The sequence below is a fragment of the Alternaria atra genome (assembly GCF_907166805.1).
Source record: "Alternaria atra isolate CS162 genome assembly, contig: 22, whole genome shotgun sequence".
Taxonomy (NCBI): Eukaryota; Fungi; Ascomycota; class Dothideomycetes; order Pleosporales; family Pleosporaceae; genus Alternaria; species Alternaria atra.
Window position 1 is genome coordinate 78,759 of NW_025091320.1, and position 20,740 is coordinate 99,498.

The 20,740-nt window shown below is 51.0% G+C and overlaps 6 protein-coding genes across 6 annotated transcripts; 2 read left to right on the plus strand and 4 right to left on the minus strand.

Annotated features, from left to right (window-relative positions):
- Window positions 1-117: 117 nt before the first annotated feature.
- ALTATR162_LOCUS2786 (uncharacterized protein) lies at window positions 118-1,720 on the minus strand (the record flags this gene model as incomplete). The annotated part of the gene is made up of 3 exons (XM_043310392.1): window positions 118-444; window positions 499-1,616; window positions 1,666-1,720. The coding sequence occupies 3 exons, from the start codon at window positions 1,718-1,720 to the stop codon at window positions 118-120; spliced, it is 1,500 nt and encodes a 499-aa protein (XP_043166327.1).
- Window positions 1,721-2,735: 1,015 nt separating this feature from the next.
- Window positions 2,736-3,097, plus strand: ALTATR162_LOCUS2787 (uncharacterized protein; the record flags this gene model as incomplete). Its single annotated transcript, XM_043310393.1, has 2 exons — window positions 2,736-2,832; window positions 2,892-3,097. The coding sequence occupies 2 exons, from the start codon at window positions 2,736-2,738 to the stop codon at window positions 3,095-3,097; spliced, it is 303 nt and encodes a 100-aa protein (XP_043166328.1).
- A 2,920-nt stretch (window positions 3,098-6,017) lies between these two features.
- On the plus strand, window positions 6,018-8,007 carry ALTATR162_LOCUS2788 (uncharacterized protein; the record flags this gene model as incomplete). Its single annotated transcript, XM_043310394.1, has 2 exons — window positions 6,018-6,852; window positions 6,902-8,007. The coding sequence occupies 2 exons, from the start codon at window positions 6,018-6,020 to the stop codon at window positions 8,005-8,007; spliced, it is 1,941 nt and encodes a 646-aa protein (XP_043166329.1).
- Window positions 8,008-8,466: 459 nt separating this feature from the next.
- ALTATR162_LOCUS2789 (uncharacterized protein) lies at window positions 8,467-10,752 on the minus strand (the record flags this gene model as incomplete). Its single annotated transcript, XM_043310395.1, has 1 exon — window positions 8,467-10,752. The coding sequence occupies one exon, from the start codon at window positions 10,750-10,752 to the stop codon at window positions 8,467-8,469; it is 2,286 nt and encodes a 761-aa protein (XP_043166330.1).
- A 2,859-nt stretch (window positions 10,753-13,611) lies between these two features.
- On the minus strand, window positions 13,612-16,252 carry ALTATR162_LOCUS2790 (uncharacterized protein; the record flags this gene model as incomplete). The annotated part of the gene is made up of 3 exons (XM_043310396.1): window positions 13,612-13,713; window positions 13,794-15,472; window positions 15,520-16,252. The coding sequence occupies 3 exons, from the start codon at window positions 16,250-16,252 to the stop codon at window positions 13,612-13,614; spliced, it is 2,514 nt and encodes an 837-aa protein (XP_043166331.1).
- Window positions 16,253-17,798: 1,546 nt separating this feature from the next.
- ALTATR162_LOCUS2791 (uncharacterized protein) lies at window positions 17,799-20,278 on the minus strand (the record flags this gene model as incomplete). The annotated part of the gene is made up of 7 exons (XM_043310397.1): window positions 17,799-18,833; window positions 18,881-19,156; window positions 19,210-19,377; window positions 19,480-19,603; window positions 19,664-19,735; window positions 19,785-20,160; window positions 20,221-20,278. 7 exons carry the CDS (start codon window positions 20,276-20,278, stop codon window positions 17,799-17,801), a joined length of 2,109 nt encoding a protein of 702 aa, XP_043166332.1.
- Between the last annotated feature and the right edge of the window lie 462 nt (window positions 20,279-20,740).

Sequence of the window (20,740 nt, forward strand, 5' to 3'; positions counted from 1 at the left end):
TGCTCACTAATGACCCCGTTTATACGTGGCCGTGTCTGTTCCCTGCGAGTATGCACCATCAAAGTCATCCGTGAAGAACCCATCATTGTGTGCAGCATTCTCGGGTCGTACAGCTCCTCACGTGGGCACGCCCAACGACTCGCCATTCGTAACTCTCTTCTTACTCACTGGCGACCCCGTATACACATGACTATCAGTGACAGATCTCATCATACCCGGCCGTCGGGAGGTGCTAGGCAGATCAAAAGGGCTAGCGTGGCCGTGTGTAGATCCTGAAAGGCCAAACCGCGGTCTACTCCCGGGTGTAGCTACTGGATCCGCAGGCATCTCGGTAGGTAAAGGTTCGGCGAGGGGATCGGATAGGAAGAGTGCTAGGAACTTTTCCACGATATCACGCATTCGATCGGGCGTGGCATGCAGCGGTTTCTCAGACATATGTTTCCTCTGTAAAACAGTTAGTTAAGAGCTCAGACGTAAGCTTATATGTGTGTGACTTACCAGTGCCAGCGCTGCACCTTTGTAAGTTTGATGATAAATCAATTTGTACTCGTCGTCCTTTGCAGCCTCTTCGGCAGCCGCCTCCTCGCTCAACTGCTGGCTTTCTTCTGCGCCAGCTACTGAGGCCCGACGAGATCTGGTTTGCTTCCGTTGCTGTAACCCGTGCATGCGCATTGCGGCCATGACTACCTTTACAAGTGCATCTTTGTTCCGCGACTCTGTCGTTGGCTCCTCAGGCTGTATGGGTACTGTAGCGACCTGCGACAGGTTCGATCGCCTGGCATGTGATTCTGGTTGGCCCTTTCGGCTGAGCGGTCGTGTATCGGAGGATATGCTCGGCGATCGGGAGAGTGGGCGCGAGGTGGGGCGGGACAGGTGATCAGACGCAGACGGCAGCCTGGAGTCGGGGAAGGGCGATGCTTTGGTGTCGATGGAGAGAGATGACTTGCGGTGGGTGTATGGTTGCTGGGATTCGCTTACGCGAGCTGCCGCTGCTGAGACGGCTCTCCCGCCTCTTCCTCGTGCTTTCTTGTTCGCGATGGTGGCTTCTTCGAATATGTCTCGATTGCGTTTTGGTGACTTAGGGGGAACATGAGATTCGTGTAGCGGCGGAAGGAATTGGGGCTCGGCATCGCTTGGCAAATCGATGCTAGAGGTATGCAGAAGATTAGATGATAGTGGTAGTGCGTGTACTCGAAGCTCGGGAAGTATCTCGACGTGTGCATTGTCGACGTAAGGTGACGAGGACGGTGGTGTTGGCAGCCTACCATTGGCAGGAGCAGCGATAGTGCCATAGAAGAGTATCTCAGTCACTCTAGGCCTGTACACTTCTTCCTCAGCCTTTTGGACTTGTACCAGAATGCCAATTGGCGATTGCGAGCGCGCCAGGTCCCACCACTCCTTCGCAGCGTTCCTGGGCGCGTCCACCAAAGTAGGCTTGCTCAGCAGAATTGATTCGAACCAAGCTTGAGTAGCTTCTTCCGTCGTCCATACATCTAGACTGGGTCCGGCGGCAAGGTACAGCGGTATTCTGGCGGTATCGACGGTGGAGAGGAAGCGTAGAGCCGTTGCGGGGAGGGCTGGTGAAGACGCGCCATTTTGCGACGCGAGGCCGACTTCTGTTGGGCATTAGCAGCAGCATATTTCCTGTTGGGCGATTACATATACCTCTGATAGCATTGCCGCCTGGTAGCAGAATGTCTCCGCTCCAAACATCCGTCATCGCGAGTGTTCACGTGGAGTCATGTTTCGAGGTAACGCGGGATTCAACTCGGCTGCTATGACGCGCGATTCGCGCTAGACACACGCGACGGCACGTGCAAGATCAAAGGGTCCGCGTTCATCGTGACAGCTCATCTACACAATAAGCTGCATCTACATTCTTCTTGCTCAATTGGGCCAATGTACCAACGTTACAAATTCAAAACATCTTCCCAGCATCTCCAACCACAGAAGACGTAGTACCTCTTCACCCCACCACCCCCATCATCACAGCCCCAAGTCCAACCATCACACTCCCATATCCCCAATGATTCCACTCTCCCATCCCCGCCTCTTGCCCAACCACATAGCCATCAACCCCCGCACAAACACCTGCCGCCATTAGCACGCACCCTGCACTCCTCCTTGTCCCAAACCACGTCGACGCAAAGATAGCGACAGCCATGAACACGTCTTTGGCGCCGTATAGAACCATGATGCGTTCCATTGTTGACCAATCGGCGGGAGTCGTAGGGCCGCTGGTGAAGCCGTACAGAGAGTAGCCGGTTCGTGGATAGAGCATATAAGTTATGCCGAATGCTAAGAATATCGTGCTGAAGAGGGTAGACAGGTACGGGAGGAGTGGGTGGTGGGAGAGTGGCATGACGATTTGCAATAGAGGAGTTGGACAGTTTGTCTGGTGGGTGTTTTGGTGATGAGAGAGGTAAATTGGAAGGTTTTTGGGTGAGGGCTGAGAACGAGAGCTTTGGGTCCCTTCTTGTTCTGCTTACCTGCTACATTTTGTAGTCGCGAATCGTCCAACACGTAAACACGAGATCACGCAATTCTCGCTTCCCGAGCGTACCGCATCCCGCAAAGAAAAAGGGTAAGCGCTTTCAGCTCAAACTGCTGCCTGGCTCTCTTGCGCGCTTCCCGCAAGCCACAAAGCTTATATCTTTACCCTTTCTGCCGCTCGGGCACCACTGATAAGGCGGAGCTTGTTTACCCCGCTCTGAACATCTTCGGCCTCGTCGAACATGGAAGAAAAGAGAGCTTCCCTAGTGGAGGATATCAACGCAGTTCCTCAAGATCACGTGGGCCCGACAGATTTGCGCACCGGCTATATCCACCACTGTTTGTCTAATCCCTAAGCTGACATCACGGTCACTAGACACTTCTGATCACCAGTACAGGCCTGGTCAAGTTGTCGGGCTTGCTTGTGACGGAGCTGCGGCTGCTTTACTCTCAGGGCAAGATCCTAGTGCTGCATTCAGGATACTCGAGCAAGGACGCGGTGCACTTGCTGCGTCTCTTGATGAGGTACGTGCCGACACCTTTGAACCAAGGAAAGAGTATCCTGAGCTGGCAGATCAATTCATTCGTATCCAAAACGAATTGAAAGGAAGGGTCGCACTGAAAACTTCTTCAAAAATGGACGAACACAACTCTCTCGTACAAACCCAAGCAGACCGGCGATCTGTTGCCGATAGAGAGTTCGACGAATTGCTTGTGGACATTCACGATCGGCTCAGATTCAAAGACTTCTTGCCACCCCCAACTGAAGATGATATGCAGGCGGCTGCAGAATGCGGTCCAATAGTCGTCATAAACGTTAGCGAATATCACTGCGACGCTCTCTTAGTTGAGAGTCATCAGATAAGGTCTCTGGTCTTAGCAAACTTGAACCATCAAGATGTTTGGGCCCACGAACACCTTAGAGACCTAGCCGTTCCAGAGGTTCTGTCAAGCATTCTTACTATTCTTAATCACAATCCTTCTGCTACTACCTTTCGTTATTTGCCACACGATTAGCAGTACATCGGTTCGAATAGTGGTCATCGTGATCTTGACTATATTACATCTCTCCATACTGTCTGGACTGACGAGGTCGCGAACAATGGAGTTGGTTCTTGCTGGCACAACGTGGGTTTCGATCCCTATCAGGTCATGTATAGATTGGTGACGCTGACCATTATGATGTCAACCAGATACACCACTGTTCGTATCGTATTTGTCTCAGGCTCGAGTGGAGTGTGAATGCGTGTGGCTTTTGGAGATAGTCACTAGAGAAAGCATACTCAGGTCTTCGGCCATCTATTGAGATTCACCATTTCGCATTACATTAAAGTACTTAGTTGCATATAAGATGTAAATTTCGACCCGCCACTCGACACTGGCAAGTTCTTCCTAAAACGACTATTTACAGAATCCCGGGAGCACTGTAGGATACTGTACACAGGCTTGGGCGAGAGCAAGATCATACGACTTGATAGCTACATGGTATTGCTTGACCGAATAGACAGTCGAGAGCACACCAAACAAAATCGTCAAGCCGAATATCCCGAATATCGCTATCCACAGAGTCGCAAATTGAGAAACGTCCCTTGTGTCCAACAAGGTCTGCATAACAGTTTCTGGTGGTCCGTTAAGTAGGCTCAACAACTCCATGAGGTTGTGGTTCCAGTACTTGAAGTCATCAAGGTGGGTTGATTGAGATACCCCGGAAGGAAATGTCGTCCAAGACTGAACGTTTTCTTCTTGTAAGAAAGTCCGTGTTTTCTCGTCGCCAAAGGGAAAGAGGAGATCGAGGGTTCGGTTGGCTTCTTCTAATACCTCGATTGGAATGATTGTTGGTTGTGAGCTTTTCTGGTGATTGAGAAGATTGAGCCTATGGCGATAGATAGACAAGGATCGCTGTCCTCGTGGTCCTTCTAATCTTAGATGATCTACTAGATTGTCGGTCCAGCGAATGTTCAATCTGCATATATGTCTCATGTTGACAGCAGTGAATGACTCGTTCAATAAAACCTTCGCGGTCCCTGTATTGTTCGGCTTTTGCGAAAATTGTGCCGCAATAAGATCTGTGAGGGATTGATCGTCACGCCAATGGATCTGGCAATCTTGTGGGTTCCTGGGTCCTACGGACAGATCCTTAGAACATACATTAATACCCAGCCAAAGCCGAATGGCAAGCTCCAGGGAACGAACGACGGAATCATCGCTGGTATTTAGGTATTCTTTTGTAACCTTCTCTTTAAGCGCCTGCTTTGTTATTGTCCGATTGTTGCGCAACGTAGCGATCATAGACAGTAAGCCATTCCACTCTTGTGTGGCAAACTTGGATGCATACGGACGCAAGACCTGCAATGTCCTTTCGAGATAGTTAAAGAAGGCTAGATAATGATCTTCGATCAAATCTGGTGCCACCATATTAAGCCCGGGCCAGAGAGCATTGATGATCGTGCATTTCTCTTCCTTTTCCAGATCCGTCAAACATGATTCTGGAAACAGTTTTCCGGTGAGAGTTGACATAGCCTTTCGTGCTCAAGCATAAGAGTTGCAAATTCACGTCGAAATACCTAGCTACAGACGTCGGCATCTTATCTGGGCTGCAGCATCTTGTAGTGGCTGTCAGCGGGTAATCGTGGAGTAGATAGCAACCTATAACAGCACTCAGAAACTTCAGCTGACAAGTAGTTCGACTTTTTCAGCTGGCATCGAGTGCCTCACACGTCATGTCAACGGTTCTAGACTTCCAGCTGAGTTACGCAGCATGCGCTAAGCCTACAACAGTTAATAAATTTGGCAGCGGTTTCAACATAACCCGGAGCCACCACTCATTCTGCCACGAACCATCCTTCGTTTGGGGCGCTCTGAGTATTGGGGGTTTCCGCTGCCCTTGCCCTCTCCAACGTAGTCTAAATTTACTATCACAGACATTCGGAATTACAAGATGCAACACGTAAGTGACACTTTTGCAGGGTGAAGCATTGATCGTTACTTTTTCTCAACGTTAAAAAAAAAGCTAATCTTGAACGCCTCTAGAGTGCTTGAAGAATTGTGAAAAGTTTCTGGCCCGGACAGCCTTCGATACGGAGCAACAGTCTTCGAACATGCTAACCCTAATCCAGAAAAGGGATACGTCTTACACAACTATTCTCCAACCATACAGTGTGTTACGTTCGAGGGACTGCCCGGAAGTCTACAAGATTGACAGACTCTATGTAGGCCTATTGAGAGAGCTGCCACCTCCAACTGTGTTGCAACAAAAATGGGATCAAACTGTCCGGTCTAATCTTGAAGAACACCTGTGCCAGGCCACCAAACCTTTGCCAGAGTCCTTGCGCGATGAGGACTTGATAACGGAAGTCACATTTTGCATGGCTGGCAGGAGATATCGGCCAAAAGATACTGTATCGGTACCAAGAGATCCAGTGGCTCTAGATCCTACCGTGTGGATCTTTTGTGGAAGTAAGAAATGTAAAACAAAAGTTTCCGAAGCACTTCAGGATCTCGGCTACCTCAACCATTTTCTCCAAATGTATTCTTTGGAAGCACCCTACGTCTCGCTCCATGCTCCGTGGCCTGCAGCAGAAGAGCACCAGCCACAACCACAAGATCTTACGGGGATGGACAGGATGTCTATGGCCATCCAGAGTAGAGATCCCGATAAGAAATACATTTGTGGTATCGGAGCAAGATTTGGCGTCGAAACCTCGGATCGAACCTTCGAGCGTTACTCTACTATTGGCGGCTTTTTATTCATCGATGGTTCTGTGTATGGAATCACTTCAGCTCACGGCATGATGAGTGGTTTGGGTGAAAGTGGTCACAGCGCTTCCGAACACAACACGGAATCCACTAGTAATCTATCATCGGACACAGAATCCAGCTGTGGAGCAAGCTCGGATGAAGGATCCGAAGTCTCTGATGACAGTTCGTGTTCTGCTCGCGCACCACAAACGATCGCCCAGACAGCATCCGCCGTGGAAAAGAGAACTTTGGACATACCAAAAGGACCATGGTCAAATCTACCTCTGCCTCAGATACTGGCATATTTAAGTCGTGGAACGACTAAAGGGGATTACTCCTTTCCTGATCTGGCGCCACCAATGTCGGACTTTGCTCTCGTGGATACAGACTCTGTCGCGTGGCGAGCAAATGAGTATCTCGATATCAATCGTGATACTCTTGTAACGATTTCAGACCATATCCTAACTCGCAATCTTTCCAGTGGAGATGTTTGGATTTGCGGCAATACACCTACAAACCACGGTGTACCTATAGGAGGCTATCTTCTAGAGGGCGACGCATCGATCATTCTAAGAGGCACTATCATGCGGACAAGGAAAATTCAAGTAGCACTCCATGCCGGTATGTTGTCGCATATGAGACAGTGAATGAAAAGCTAAGTGATTAACAGCTTATCCTTGTGGCTTGTCGGGTTCCTGGGTTGTTCGTGAAGGGAAGCTATGCGGCATCATCTACGCAGCATATGACCGGAGTCCATATCTTCATATGATTCCAGCTGAAGAGATGTTTCAAAATATTGCTGAGTTCCTCAGAGCGTCGGTCGTGAGAGTAGCGACTACCAAGGATATCGAAGATTCATACAAATCAGCAGAAAGTCAAGGAGAACAGACGATAACAAGAGCATTGGGACAGGATATTCCTGAACCCTCACAGAAGATACTCAAGGAGTCTGGAGACCCTAATTTCATCATCCTGGAGCATCCGGACTGGATGCGAACATCCGCTTGGCAAGACAAGATTCTTGGTGCCATCACATATGACCCTCTAAGATACTACGGAACATACATTTCCGAAGGACTAGCCGAGTATATCAGTCATGATCTGCAAGAAGGATCTGTGACTGATTTCGTTCTCAATCGGGACTTTAGGCATCCGTTGACATCGATTGGACAGTTCTTGGTATCCGGTTCGAGATTGGGCAATCGCGTCGCTAGTGCCTTCCTCGATGGGACGCTCATTCGGTACAAGCGAATTAGGCAGCTCGACGAATACTGGGCTAAGCTTAGGGACGATCCGAAGGTCAAACGAGCTATAGAAGGCTCGGGCTCGATCTGGAGTACGCAGCCCGCCTACCTCGTGGTTGGCATCATGATATGCGAGGACGTCGAGATTATTCCAAATGCAGAGTTGGCTCAAGAGAGCAAGGCACAGGGTAAGATACCAGTGGGCGAGATTCTCCTTCCTTCTGGTGGAGTGAATCTGCCAAGGATGTATTCAAAACTCGGAGCTGCGTCATCGAGTCACACAGCCACGCTCTTCCAAGCTAAGAGCGGTGAGAGTAAAATCTTTGCTGTCGAGCTGAAGAAGGTTACAACTCGTGTGCTGCACCGAAAGCTCCTGAGTTCGAAGGGGGAGCGGCCACTGAATTTGGTCAACTTTGGTTTGACTAGCATGAACTCAGACGAAGACAACGATGAAAAGGCATCTGGCGACCCAGACTTGATATTGGCTGAGTTAGATGCAGAGACAGTACGAGATATGATTGGTGAAAGATAGTACGGTTTCTTTTGATTCAACGTATGCAATAATTGTTTTGATGGGACAGGAGATAAAGAGCGATAGAAAACCAGTGCATAACAAGGCGTGGATAAAAATAAGACTTTTTACAGGCTCCATGGTAGACGCAATGCGGAGGTCCTAATTTTGTAGCCCTATCAACGATCATTGAAGTAAGGTACATTATTCTAACAACACAAAAGCCACAAGGCACACAGTCATGTCGTCTGATCATAGGGGGTATTTCATTGTGCACCATTGAGGTGTCTAACATTGCTATCTACCTGATCCTCACTCGCCATCTCCCGCTGGTAAAACATACACATTAATCCCTTATCAAAACAAAGAGACGACCTTTTTTGGCGCCATAAACTCCACGCTTGAGGTTGGAAAAAAAAACAATCGAATGGTGTCGACACACAAGGAAAGCTTGGAGAGCCCAGTTGGTGATTACCACGCTTACGGCTCCATGAACCCGTTACCCTTGAGCTTACACTCGGTCTCCAGATTGAAGCTCTTCTCAAAGGCCTTGACACGGTTGTCGGCATCCGCGATGCGTACACGTGCCACTGGTGGGCTGAGCTTGGTCGTGACCTTGCTGATCTTGGGCGCGGCGCGTTTCTCGTCACCATACCGGCTGCTAGAGATGCACTTACCGCTGTTGCCCCATTGGGCGTCCGCAGCTGACTTCCACAAAGCAGTGATGTCGACAGTCATCTCCGGTGTGTAGTAGAGACGGCAGTCAGCCTCCTCGTATTGGAACTGAAGAGCGATACCGGACGTGTCGTTTGCGCGGAGTCCATCTCGGGTGTTGACGCCTCCGGCCCCACTAATGGCACGAGAGAAGACAATGTCGTTGTAGTAATCATCAACCAAGATGGAAGTGTTGAGCGACGGGTCAAACTTTACAGCGTACTGAACTGTTTGCTGGATGAAGCCAAATGCGTAGTTGTTAACACCCTTGGTACCACCGATGGCCTGGATGGCATTCCTGTTGCTGCGACCACCCATGGCAATAGTCTTGACACCCGCCTGCTGTTGCATCAACTCGCTGAAGATGGTGCAGGTCGAGGCGCAGTATCCATCAGTGACAATGACGATGTTCTCAGGTGCGAACTTTGGTGGTCCTGTAACGTTGGCTAGAACACCGTAGCCAGTAACATTGATGCCGCCAGAAACGTAAGGTACGTATACGTCGGATAGGTTCCATTGCGCGGGTGTAGTGTACAGCTCGCCGTTCACCTCTTGGGGTCCAAGCTTCTCGGCCCAGGATGAAAATGGAGTACCATCAACCTTCGTGTCCATGTGGTAATCAAAGTAAGAGGATTGAGCGAAGGCAATTGATCGGTTCGTGCTATATTCCCTTGGGAACTGGCTAGAAAACTTGCTGGTAGCCTGTCCTACAAGGTCCATAGCTTCATGGGCCCTCCAACGGTTAGCACCCTGAGGCTCCATGTCGGGGAACAATTGCTTGAAAAGATCGTAACCTTGAAGGACAGTACCACCACCGTTGGCTTGTAAGTCGATGATAAGCTTAGTCTTGCCGTCCGCGAGAGCCTTGGGGACGAAGTTCTGAGTAAGCTGCTGGAAAGGGACCTCGGCGATAGATGATCCGACGAAGTTGGGCACTTGCAATACCGCAACATCTTCATAGCCAGCAGCGTCGATGTAGAAGCCGTTGATGAGGTTCATAGGGCCGGCAGCAACAGGGGTGGGGAAACCAGGAGTGGCGGCACCAGTAGCGAGGGTAGAGGCCTCCTTCTCATCTGCTTGTGATTGTGTATCGGCGAACGAGGGACCTGTGGAGCCGTAGCTGAACCACTCCTTGGCCAGATCATCGCCGGTAGCGATTCCGCGGAAGGGAATGCTAGGACGGGCGTAGTTCTCCATTGTGTAAGAGGAGCCGTTTGCGAAGGTCAAGGTTGTGGTGGCACCAGGGTAAACCCAGCGTCCACGGCCACCTCCAGTGAACATTCCAGTTCCGCTGCCTTGAGTACCAAGACTGACTTGAGCGAGTTCGTAAAAGACGTTGTTGTAGAGAGCGTCGCGATCCTGGAGAGAGCCGAGCTGGCTGAGAGTTTCGAGAAATTCGCTCGCGTCCTTGCCATCAATCTGAACAACCGGGGATGGCGTGTAGGAGATGTTGTTGTATTGCATACCAAGAACATCAGCGAAGACGAATACTGCAGGCAGCTGCTCTCCATCCTCGGAGACGGAAACTAGGGGAATAGGGCGGCCCCAGGCAAAGATAGAACCGATGGAATCTGGAATGTAGGAAAAGTGACCATCGTGGGCGGATTGGATCAGGGTGTACAGAGTCCAGCCAAAGTCGTACTCATTCTTGAAGTTACCGGCATCGATATCCGCGTCGATCTTGTCGAGTCCACCAAATATGTCGACGGGAGGCTGTACCTTCTCGGCATACTCGGCAGGTGGGTTCTTCAGCTCAGCGAGTGTGCTCTGCCACTCAATGTAAGGGCGGAGTGCTTGAAGGAGTCGCTTTCCTGATGAGGCATTGAAGGGAACGTCGTTGATGCAGTCCCAGGCCATTTGAGCGGGGATAGTCAGCAAGGCGGGTTTCGTACCGTCACCGTAGACGTAGTCGGAGACCTGAGCACATGGTGGAGCGGTACCATTGGCCTGGCGAGCTTCGACCTGGACGGGTTGAGTCCGTGAGGGCAGAACTGGGGAGGCGACGGCCAGTGACGCAGCGCCGATGGCGGCGAGCACGGCGGAGGTCTTCATGGCTGGGTAGGGCTGAGACTAGCTACCAGGGAAGAATTGATAGTGGGGTTGGAACGAATGGAAGTGCCAGACCAGCGAAAGCGAGTGCGGTTGAGGAAGGAGAATGGAAGGAGGGGTCGAGCGAGTGTTGTTTGGCGGCAGGTGGGGTGGGTCGAGCGCGCCTGCTCTATACGCGGTGAGGGTGAGAGGTGAGCACGAGGCAGAGAGTCACGTGCAAATGCAAACGACCTGCAAATAATATCCAGGTTCTCACTTTCGCTCGTTTCTGGGCGAAATACTCCTTATGGTCGTGGGAATGTGGCCTAGGGAGGAATTGGATGATAAAAAACGGAACAGCCCACAGCCTTCTCTTAAGAAAGGGAAAATCGACACGCGCCACTAGGAGGTTGGTGATATACTGGAGTGACGCACCAAGGATCCGCTCGCGTACAAATACTGACAGGCCGGTCCGCATCGTTTGAGCGAGAGCGTGCACTAACCCACAAGCCGAGCACAAACGCGCTCCTCGACGCCGTGACACCAATCACATTCACATCTTTTTCCGCTTCAATGCGCGGGGCTTTTCCCGGGACCCATAGGTCAATCGTGGTTAGATGGTGTGCAGCAGAGAGCCGCAGTTGAGCTAGGGCCGTAGCCTATATGCAGGCAAAAGTATAGCGATTTTTGACACAGGGTCTGTCCGTGACATCTTCGAGCTGTGTCGAGGAAAAGATTCGCTGTTACCAAGCATCCTGTCAAGCATTGTGTCTATATTGGGCGTTCGATAAGGACGATAAGAGACGCGTAATGTGTTCCGAGTCGTTTGCTGGCGTTTGTTACGATGTCATGCTAAGCGGGACTGACGGGTGGTTGAGGTCAAAAGCGGAATCTTGGCAGTCTGTGCCTGTAGATCGTCAAGGCGCATCCTAGCCACTCGCTCCACTCCTCCAACGCCCCAATGCATGGCCACCTCATCGTCCGCTCAACGACGCGCTGCTGTCGGACGCGGTCGAGGCCACTCATTACAGCGTTTTCCATCGCGAATAACCTCCTAGTGAGCAAAGGTTGCCGTGTTACGTGGTTCCTCTAGATATTGAGGCTGTACGCGTCCTTACATCTCGTAGATTAGGACCGGCTGGCAAATGTCCAGTTTATTACCAAAGTCATGCGCCCCTTGGACACGATCAACATCCTTGTGGAGCTTTCTACCTCGCCACCTCCGCTTTAAGCGGTGTCTACCGGTAGAATGACATCTCGAAATGTGTCTCTCGCGCGAGGTTCAAGTCTTCTTCATCAAACTTGTATCTCGTAGTAAACAGCCTGCACTGGGACCAGCAAAGGATGCAGCGTACGAAAACTAGAAGCAACAAAACCGTTCGGCGCCCGATCTGTGGGCCTCCATGCTTGCGAGGTCGCGTGTGGCACGTTTCACATTCCCTTTCGTAGCCTGAGCAACTTGCCTTTTCCGCCCTCGCACGAGGCCTGTGCCACTGCCAGATCAAGAACGTCACACTGTCTTCGGCTAGTTGTGCAACTAGTATCGGCTAACCACATCGCAAATCTTGGTTCAACTACAGCACGATGTCGTCGTTGAGCGTCTGGTATGACGATTCTCGGCGAGCGTGATCATCTACGAGGCTGGACGCAAAACTAGCATGAGCAGACAGCGCTCTATGCTGTCAATAGTAAGCCTCTCCCTCGAAAGCACGTCAACATGTCAATCACCGCCGAGAATCCCGGATTCAGTCCAACGGAAGCACCAGCCACAAAGCTTGACCGTGCGAAACACAAAACGAATGCATCCGCCAACTACCAGCCTTGTCACTACTACACCAGCCACTAACCTGAGGCTGGCATCCTTTTCGCCCATTGCTTGCTTCAATGCCTCTTCTCCCCGTGTATATTTAGACGGTACAACACCCGTTCCACAAAGCAATAAAACTGCGGAGAACTTGTCTTACGATGCATCTGTCGCACATCCGTTGCACGTATTTTTCGTGACATTGAGAGTGGGCCGCGGAGGGTACACTAAGGGGGGTGTCTATTGCGAAGACGTCCCTTCATGCCACTTGTTGATTGTTGCCGCTATATCTGACGCCGTTATGAAAGGACCAAAACTAACCGGACCTGTGTGTTTAGGTCATCTTAGCTAAAGTCTTGGGTCAAGAGCGTGCCATCAGATGCATAGTCTAGGGAGATAGATACGCCCTCCAATCATGATCAGATGGCAACGACGACGACTGCAACCAGATCACCCAACGTGATACTCTCACAATGCTTGCAGTCACTAGCATTTGCCCATCGCAACCGATCAGATTAGCAGGAATAATCGTTCAATTAATCAATCGATCAATCACCAAGCACGGCACATGCCGAGATCGCTCACAGGGAAAGCAAGATGCAAATCATCCGATGCCTAAAACCCACCTATAGCCTGAATAAGCCAATCAATATCTATGAGACGACGAGCGAAATGATAATTGACCGGTGCAACAAAAACATCATTAATATTAGGGCTCCCGTGATTGCCTTTTACAACGTTACACCGATGGAACTGTAGATTCATCCCGTACAACAGCCCTCCCCCTCTCTTTGAATTACCGTGCCTACAGCTTTTCTTACAATATCGCTGACATGTACGCCTCATGTACGACTAACTCTACTGTTGTCTTCACACGTGCGATACCTAAATCCGTAGGATATGGAACGTCTAAACTTATAGCCCGTCGTCCAATCAAGGTACGTAGCATTCTCGTCCAGCAACATTGTACCAAATCAGACCATGTGAGCGTTAGACCAAGCAGAAAACCTGCGTCCATGCCCAAGTCCTCACATCTTCGAGATGATCTCGAACGAAAAGGGAAACTTCTCATTCTGAGCTCAAACCCTAAGTTCCATCTGTTCACCTCCCAAACTAGCATTCACCGTAACATCGTGATGATGATGCAGATGATGTTGTCTCTCCTTGACCAAAGCATTGTACTACAAGCACAAAAAAGTTAGCATCGAATCTCTCACCTGCACGTTCTCGCACAGAATCTCGACAACTTTGAACAACATACCTTGAACGCAAAATTCAAACACAAGGCAACTGCCAAGCCCACACACACCACGAGCGGGCCCGTAATTGCATCAAAGTCTTTCCCGCTCCTCTCCCTGATCAACCTCGCCCTGTAGATATACATGGCATAACCCCAAGCAAGCGTAAAAGCCGCAATGCAGGTATACACAACGGCCAGAGCCCTCGCAATATCATTGCCCTCACCCGCCGCATTATACAGTCCCAGCGACAAACTAGCAAGGAGAACGGAGACGTGCTGCCACTTGATAAAAGTACGCTGATTTGCGAGCCAGACTTTGGCTTCGACACGCACGGGCCCTTGGTCTTTGATCCAGACACCTGGGTCGCGGATGCCAGGGGGCAGTTGGATTTTACGTTGGGATTGTTGTTTGCGGGCATATTTTGACGTGGAGAAGGAAGGGAAGAGGGAGGCTAGGCCGCTTGCTTTGGGTTGCTTGCCGTTGCCATTGCCGGCGAGGACTAAGGTGTCTTCATCGTCCGAGTCTGCTTCTTCGTCTATGCGGGCGTTGGTCCTGTTGCCAGTATCTTGGTTGGTGTCGCGTTGAGAGCGCTGAGAAAGGTGCGAACCGATGGTGGGAAACGGGGGTTTAACAACGGGCATGGAGTGAGCTGCTGCGCTGGCGCTCTTGGGTACTGAGCGTGTTGCGGCTGGTGAGCCAACTGGGGAAGCGATGGAAGCGCGATAACTCGGACTTGCGCGCGCACCAAACAGAGAACCGACTGCGAATTCGTCTTCGGCTGCTTTACGCTTCTTCTCTTGTTCGTCGTCGAAGGCCTTTTCTGGTTCCTTGCGAATATCGTTGTCGACCTCGCTGAGCCAGAAGGGGAACGTGTTGACGTTGTCTTCGAAGAGCTTGGCTACGCCATGGACAAACTTGGAGAAGCGGGGGGATTCTTTGACCAGGTGAGAGTGCATCAGGTCTTCGATCCACTCGTACTTCTTCATACCCTTGACTTTGATCTCGAGGAGGGCGTAGGGGAATTTGTGGAGCTCGCCCTTCTTGAGAGCCTTGAAGGGAAACTCCATCTGCCCGTTGTCAATGTCGCGCCTGTGCCAGTCCTCGGGGTCGCGGCACGGTCTGTCGTCGTCGAGTGCGTCTTCGCGGATGAGGGCGAGGTTTGTGTCGAGCGAGATGCGGACGCGGTTGTCGCCGGGGATCTGGAATGCAGTGCGGGTGTAGTTGGCGCGCAGCATTGGCTGCAGCTTCTGTTCCTTTACAAAGCTTTGGATATCTACAACAGCCTTCTTGAACTTGTCAATCTCCTCCTGATTCTTGTTGGGGCGGTAGGTCATCTTGTCGATGCTCTTCTCCATGTGGTACTTGTCGTCGAGGAAAGACTGCACGTATTTGGCCTTGATTGGGAAGCGGACCTCTTCGGCGGCGTTGCCCTCCTTGATGACCTTCTTCTCGAACATGATCTCGGGCTTCTCGCCAAGTTGTCCGTACCACCTAAGGCGTAGTGAAGAGGCATCGGGCTTGCCATTGACCTTGTCCGAGTAGAGGGAGAAGTTGGGGTTATCGAAGTAGATGGATGTGATGGTAGGGTCGCGCTGAGTGCCTTCGGCGGTCTTGGCCGATTGTGGGTTGTACACGAGGACGGGAAGGCGGCGGAGGATGACGGTCTTGACTTCGAAGAGGTTGTCCATGTGGACCCAGACTGTCGTGTGTTAGCGTGTGCTTGTGAATAATACAACATGTGCCTACACTTGTGAGAGGTGAAGCCCTCGCCGTCCGCGCTGCTTTCAGCGAAAGAGAGGGCCTCCTTGGGCTTGCCTTCGAGCCTCTGTCGGACGAAAGAGTACAGCGCCGACAGCCTGTACAGCAGCGGCGAGGCATCTTCGGTGTGGAGCGGGTGACGAGCAATGCGCGCATCGATGAAAGGACGCAGGCGGTAGGAGCTGCCGCGAAGCTTGTCGTGCTTCTTGGTCGCCTTGATGACAGCCGTGAAGTTGATCCTGCTAAAGCTCTCGAGCTCCTTGGTCTCCTTTGTGATGCTGTCCAGCTCGCGCAAAACTTCCTTTAGGATCTTCTCGCTCTCCTGCTGGCTGGGCTCCGGTTTCTTGGCCGAATCCCCCGACGCGTCGCCCAACAAGCCCTCACCCTTGCCCATCTTGTTCTCCTTGCCGTCCTTGTCGTCCTTGCTATCGTCCTTGCCATCGTCCTTGCCCTCCGCCTGGATCCCTATGGCCAATGGCTCAAGCTTCTTCTCGCATGCCGTGGTTCGATCGCGCAGTTTCTGCGAGATGTCGGTGATGAAGTTGTGCACCTTCTCCAATTGCACATTGGCAAGCTCGTCAACAAACGCGCTCTCATCGTCGGCAGTCCAGGAATCGTCCTCCTCGTTGTCCTTCAACAGCTTCTTGAGCTTGTCGTAGTCGATGTATTTATCCTTCCATGGCGCATACACGCTCTTGCGCAGAGTCGTACCGAACTTCATGGCTTAGCGAACGGGTGGTATTCGGGAGTTCGAGGAAAGCGCAACAATCGCGACGTGCAGTAGCAATAGCTAGGATATAACAATTGCCGGCGCCGGAAAGCTCTGCATGGAGGATCAGGAATGAAGCAATGGAGCTGGGTTTGGCTGGTGGGGAGCTGCGTGCAGCCAATGCCCAGGAACTTTGGGCGCACGTGTTTCGCGTGCCGCGAGCGTCGCGAAGCGTCATAGCTGCGCAACCATGGGCACTTTACTTTCCACCCCTGCACTCTCCAGATGGAAAAGGTGACGGATATCTTCATCATACATCGTTGCATCGAATCTAATCCTTTACAGCTGTAGTACCTAGCTTCAAGCTTCTCTCAAAGGCTTGTAGAGCTGTTGTGAAGGCGTCGACGAACACAACAACGTCCATTGACGCGAGTCATTCCCGCTAGGAAGACCCACGCATGTCACTGCCACTGCATCGTCCCGACATTAGTGTCCGAGGCCAAAGTCTGGCCCTGCCTCCAGCGACTCTGGATCTCGGTGAGTCTTGCGGCGCTCCGCAACGAGGACGAGATAGTCTTGGTCTGCCCTGTGTGGTTGATAATTGTCTTTTGTGCACGTTTTGTTGTTGAGGATCTTGGTTTCTAGACGCATCCGTGCAATAGATTTGTCGACCATGTCCCAGCCATCGCTGCTTAGATTGGATCCCAGGAAACGGTGTGTTACTCGGTCATTGCTTACTGCATCACAGAAGTACTAGATACATACATCGATGTTGCCTTCCATAAGACGGTTATGGGATTCTCTTCATGGAATACCATTGGTTATCATACCACTTTGACAGGTCCACGATAATATCAATCGCTCCGTTGTCTCCGCCCAAACATTGTAACACTCCTGTAGCGTCTTCCGCATATCACTCTCATCACCCATACCAACAAATTTATTGTAAGCAGCGTGATGGCGGCAAGATGCGATAAATCGGAGGCACTAGCCATGATGTTATTATTTCCCATACCCCTTCCGTAATTCCTGATCCGCTCAAAAACTTCAGCCGACTTAGACGCATCTTCACATTTCATCATATGTTGTTGAGATTTACATCTTTCCACTCATAACTGGAGTCATTTCCTACAGTGATCCACCATTTGCAGAAGTCGTAGCAGTCTTGATCACAGTTCAAGCGGATGAGGAGAAATGGTGCGATACAGCGCATGCCTATAGGATCCGTCGGGTTTAGTCGCAGGAGACTGAATGTATGATCCAGTGCAGCTTCCACAGCCGCTCTGATATTGATATTGAGCAACTCGTGAACAAGGTCTTCATGTGCTTCCATGTATTCTCTTGTTCTTTTGTACGTCCAGAAATCACTGACTGCAGTTTCTGATATTTGAAGTTCTTAAGACTGGGATCGATTCTGGCATTGATTCTGGGGCTTATTCGGGAATGGATTCCAAGTTCCCCTGCGTCATGGTGTCGTGACTTTTGAATCGCGAAGCATTACAAACACAAAACACAATAACACATAGCACAGGTTTTTCCATAAATTCCAACGAATGCTTCAGACTTTACGTCTAAGGTTGGTAACCGTCGCAAACATCAACTCTCTAATCCCACCCAATCCCCTCTCAGTCAACCACTGCAGCACCATAACTTTATACCCATCCGCCCCATCCCAATCCACGCTCACGCCGCCTCTACTGTTAAGCACATCCAGACTCTTTCCACTGACAGGTCCGGTGTGATACCTAGTAATCTTTCCCTCACCCGCTTTCTCGACCTCACGCTTCTCGACCGCATGCCACACCGCAGCAGACAGCGACACCAGCCACGCATTGTACGACAAGGTAAATGCGTCCGCGATGTTGTATCCACGATTCACAGTACGTAGATAATCATTAAGTGTAGACCGCAATATCTGGTCGCAGTACAAACCCCTTGATTTGTCCTTTTGGGCGACAAGGCCACGAGATACCCATACGAGATTATACATGTCGCGCAGACAGTAGTTGAATGCGTCTGTGACTTCTGCTGGATAATACGTCTTGACTGGCTTGGGGTGCGCGTCGAAAGCCGATTTGTAGGAGCCGATGATGCCGCAGATTCGGGAAAGAGTTGCTGGGGACGTGTCTTGGGCTAGCAGATAGATGAGATGCATCGGCGGGAGATGGATTGGAATGACGTGTGGCTTCGAGGAGGTACTGAGGAGTTCGTAGAAGGAGAGTATTGATGATGTGAGATCCATGTTCGAGCCTGTCGGGATCGATAGAAGAGCTGAAGTGAATAACGTGGATACATGCTCCATCATGTCTTCCAACACTTCCTGTCCAGTCACTCGTTGCTCAGCAGGTGCTGAGGATGTCAGAGCAATTTGGTGCTGCAGAAAAGCTATGTAGAAATCAACGAGCTCTGTATAAGCAGTGATGCCCTGAGTTGCTAGAGCGCGTTCAATTAGTGAGAGGTAGGTCGTATAAGCATCATCAAACACTTCAACGTGGATGTAGGAGACGAGCCCTAGGATCGTAGTAAGATCTTGCCGTCCGTCCCATATTGGCAGGTACTCGCGAAGAAACGCTGTTACAGTAGGATGTAGTGACTTCGTTGAGTTAGCCAACTGCACAAAGAACTGTATGATGCACCCACCTTTGTGTATTGCGCGTACCTCAAAAGCCCATCGAGGACCTCGGATAGAGTTTGATCGTCCCCAGTACCTCGCCGGTATTCCTCAAATTGCTCTTCCAGACATGTCGCGAGCCAAGTCCCCAACCGGGTGACTGCGATTGGTGATGGCTTGAGGTCGACGTACTTTTGCAATAGTGGGTCCGTGAGAAGCGCTACCATCTGACCTGGTGGTTCTATTCTGTCGAGCTTCTCAACGAAGTCGTCTACGTTATCAATACCCTCGATGGTTGCGGAGTTCTGTCATGCAACGTCAATACAGCTCAAGATGATGAGAAAACGCATTTACGCACCTCGTTCGCATGGTAGGTGTGCACGTCCGGGATTGCCGGCCCTTTACTACCTTTAAGTCTCCTTCGTAGCACCTTGAACCCGTTCTGCCCATCCGCGTTCGAGTCGTCCTCCGCCAAACTAGCCTGTTGGATCGCAATGATCTTACCTTGCCATTCGGCATCAGGTCGCTATAGAGTTAGCCTGCATCCAACAGTGTGACAATGAGTTGCGGGGAAGCAGTGTGGGGATCTGGGGTTGCATCCATGGTGACACGAAAGACGAGTACTCACCGGAGCGAATGACTTCCGGCTCGTGGAGGTGCTTCCCAGGATTATGTCGGGATAGTAATCCTTGTAGACGCGGAGAAGACCTTGAAGCGCGGGTTCATTACCGAGACCGCGAGATAATTCGAGTCTGTAGTGGCATTAGTTACCGATATCAGGACTTCGTTCCTGTGTGCAATCCTGTACGTACAGTTGCTGTATTCGGAATGGCTTGACGTGCTGTCTACGAGTAATGAGGGATAGCAGATGACACAAAGACGTTCTGCTGAACTTAGCATGGGTAGTTTCGATATTGGACTGGAGCGACGCACCTGATACTGATCATGTCAAGCATACTAAACAACACACCGTACAGGCGGGAGAGGACGTTTGGGCTTTCCATAATCTCATGAACGGTAATAAGCCATTTCACAAGGCTATCTTGTGTGCCGGGCGAAGGCTTGCCCTTGCCCTGCCCCAGAGCACCAACAATGATGATCACAACATCGCCCGGAACCTTTTGAGAAGGATACAGATTCTTGATCAAAGTGGTGATGGTGGTTTGGTCCAGTGAAGTTTTCAGTGACGCAAGCTGTACAATGTCTCGAAGAGCATCCTGGTCAAGGCCATCTTCCGAGGCGTAACGGCAGATGGCATCGACTATACTGGAGACTTTGACCGTGCGTTGCTTTGCTGTCGTTCTAGATGCTGCAGGCCAGCGTAAGCACTGTTTCTGACTGGAGTTCGCAGCCGCATATCGACACTTACCTTGATGCAACAGGTTTAGCGTCTCCTGCAGCGTAGGCCGCTCTTCTGCCGAGTCCATCAGTAGCGAGCCTGGAGTGAAGTCGAGATGGAATTACCGGCGACAGATGGCATCACGCTGTCTGTGCGGCATGCATATAGTAAGACAGTGGTCAGCCGTGGGTGATTACGCCGTCGCGTCGCCGTGGTGGTTGTTGACACCCTGATCGCGCCTTCCTTGTTTCGATGGCCTACAAACAAGCGAGCAAGCCCCACTAACAAGTATCGCGCACCTCACGCGTCTTTCACTCGAATAACTTCTCTCAGCGTTGCCTCGAAGCTTCGTCCAATGTCTCACCACTTCAATGTTCATGGTCAATACTTCGATGTGGGCGCACAGCAGCGCGGCTGCCGGTCTGGCCGTCCGCGGCTCGTTCACGCTACTTGTGCTTGATTCAATCAATCGTGCAGATGTCACCCGCAGGTCCGAACCATCACTGGAGCATGCCTCGCAGCTGTCGCCCGTCACCAAATTGTAATCAAC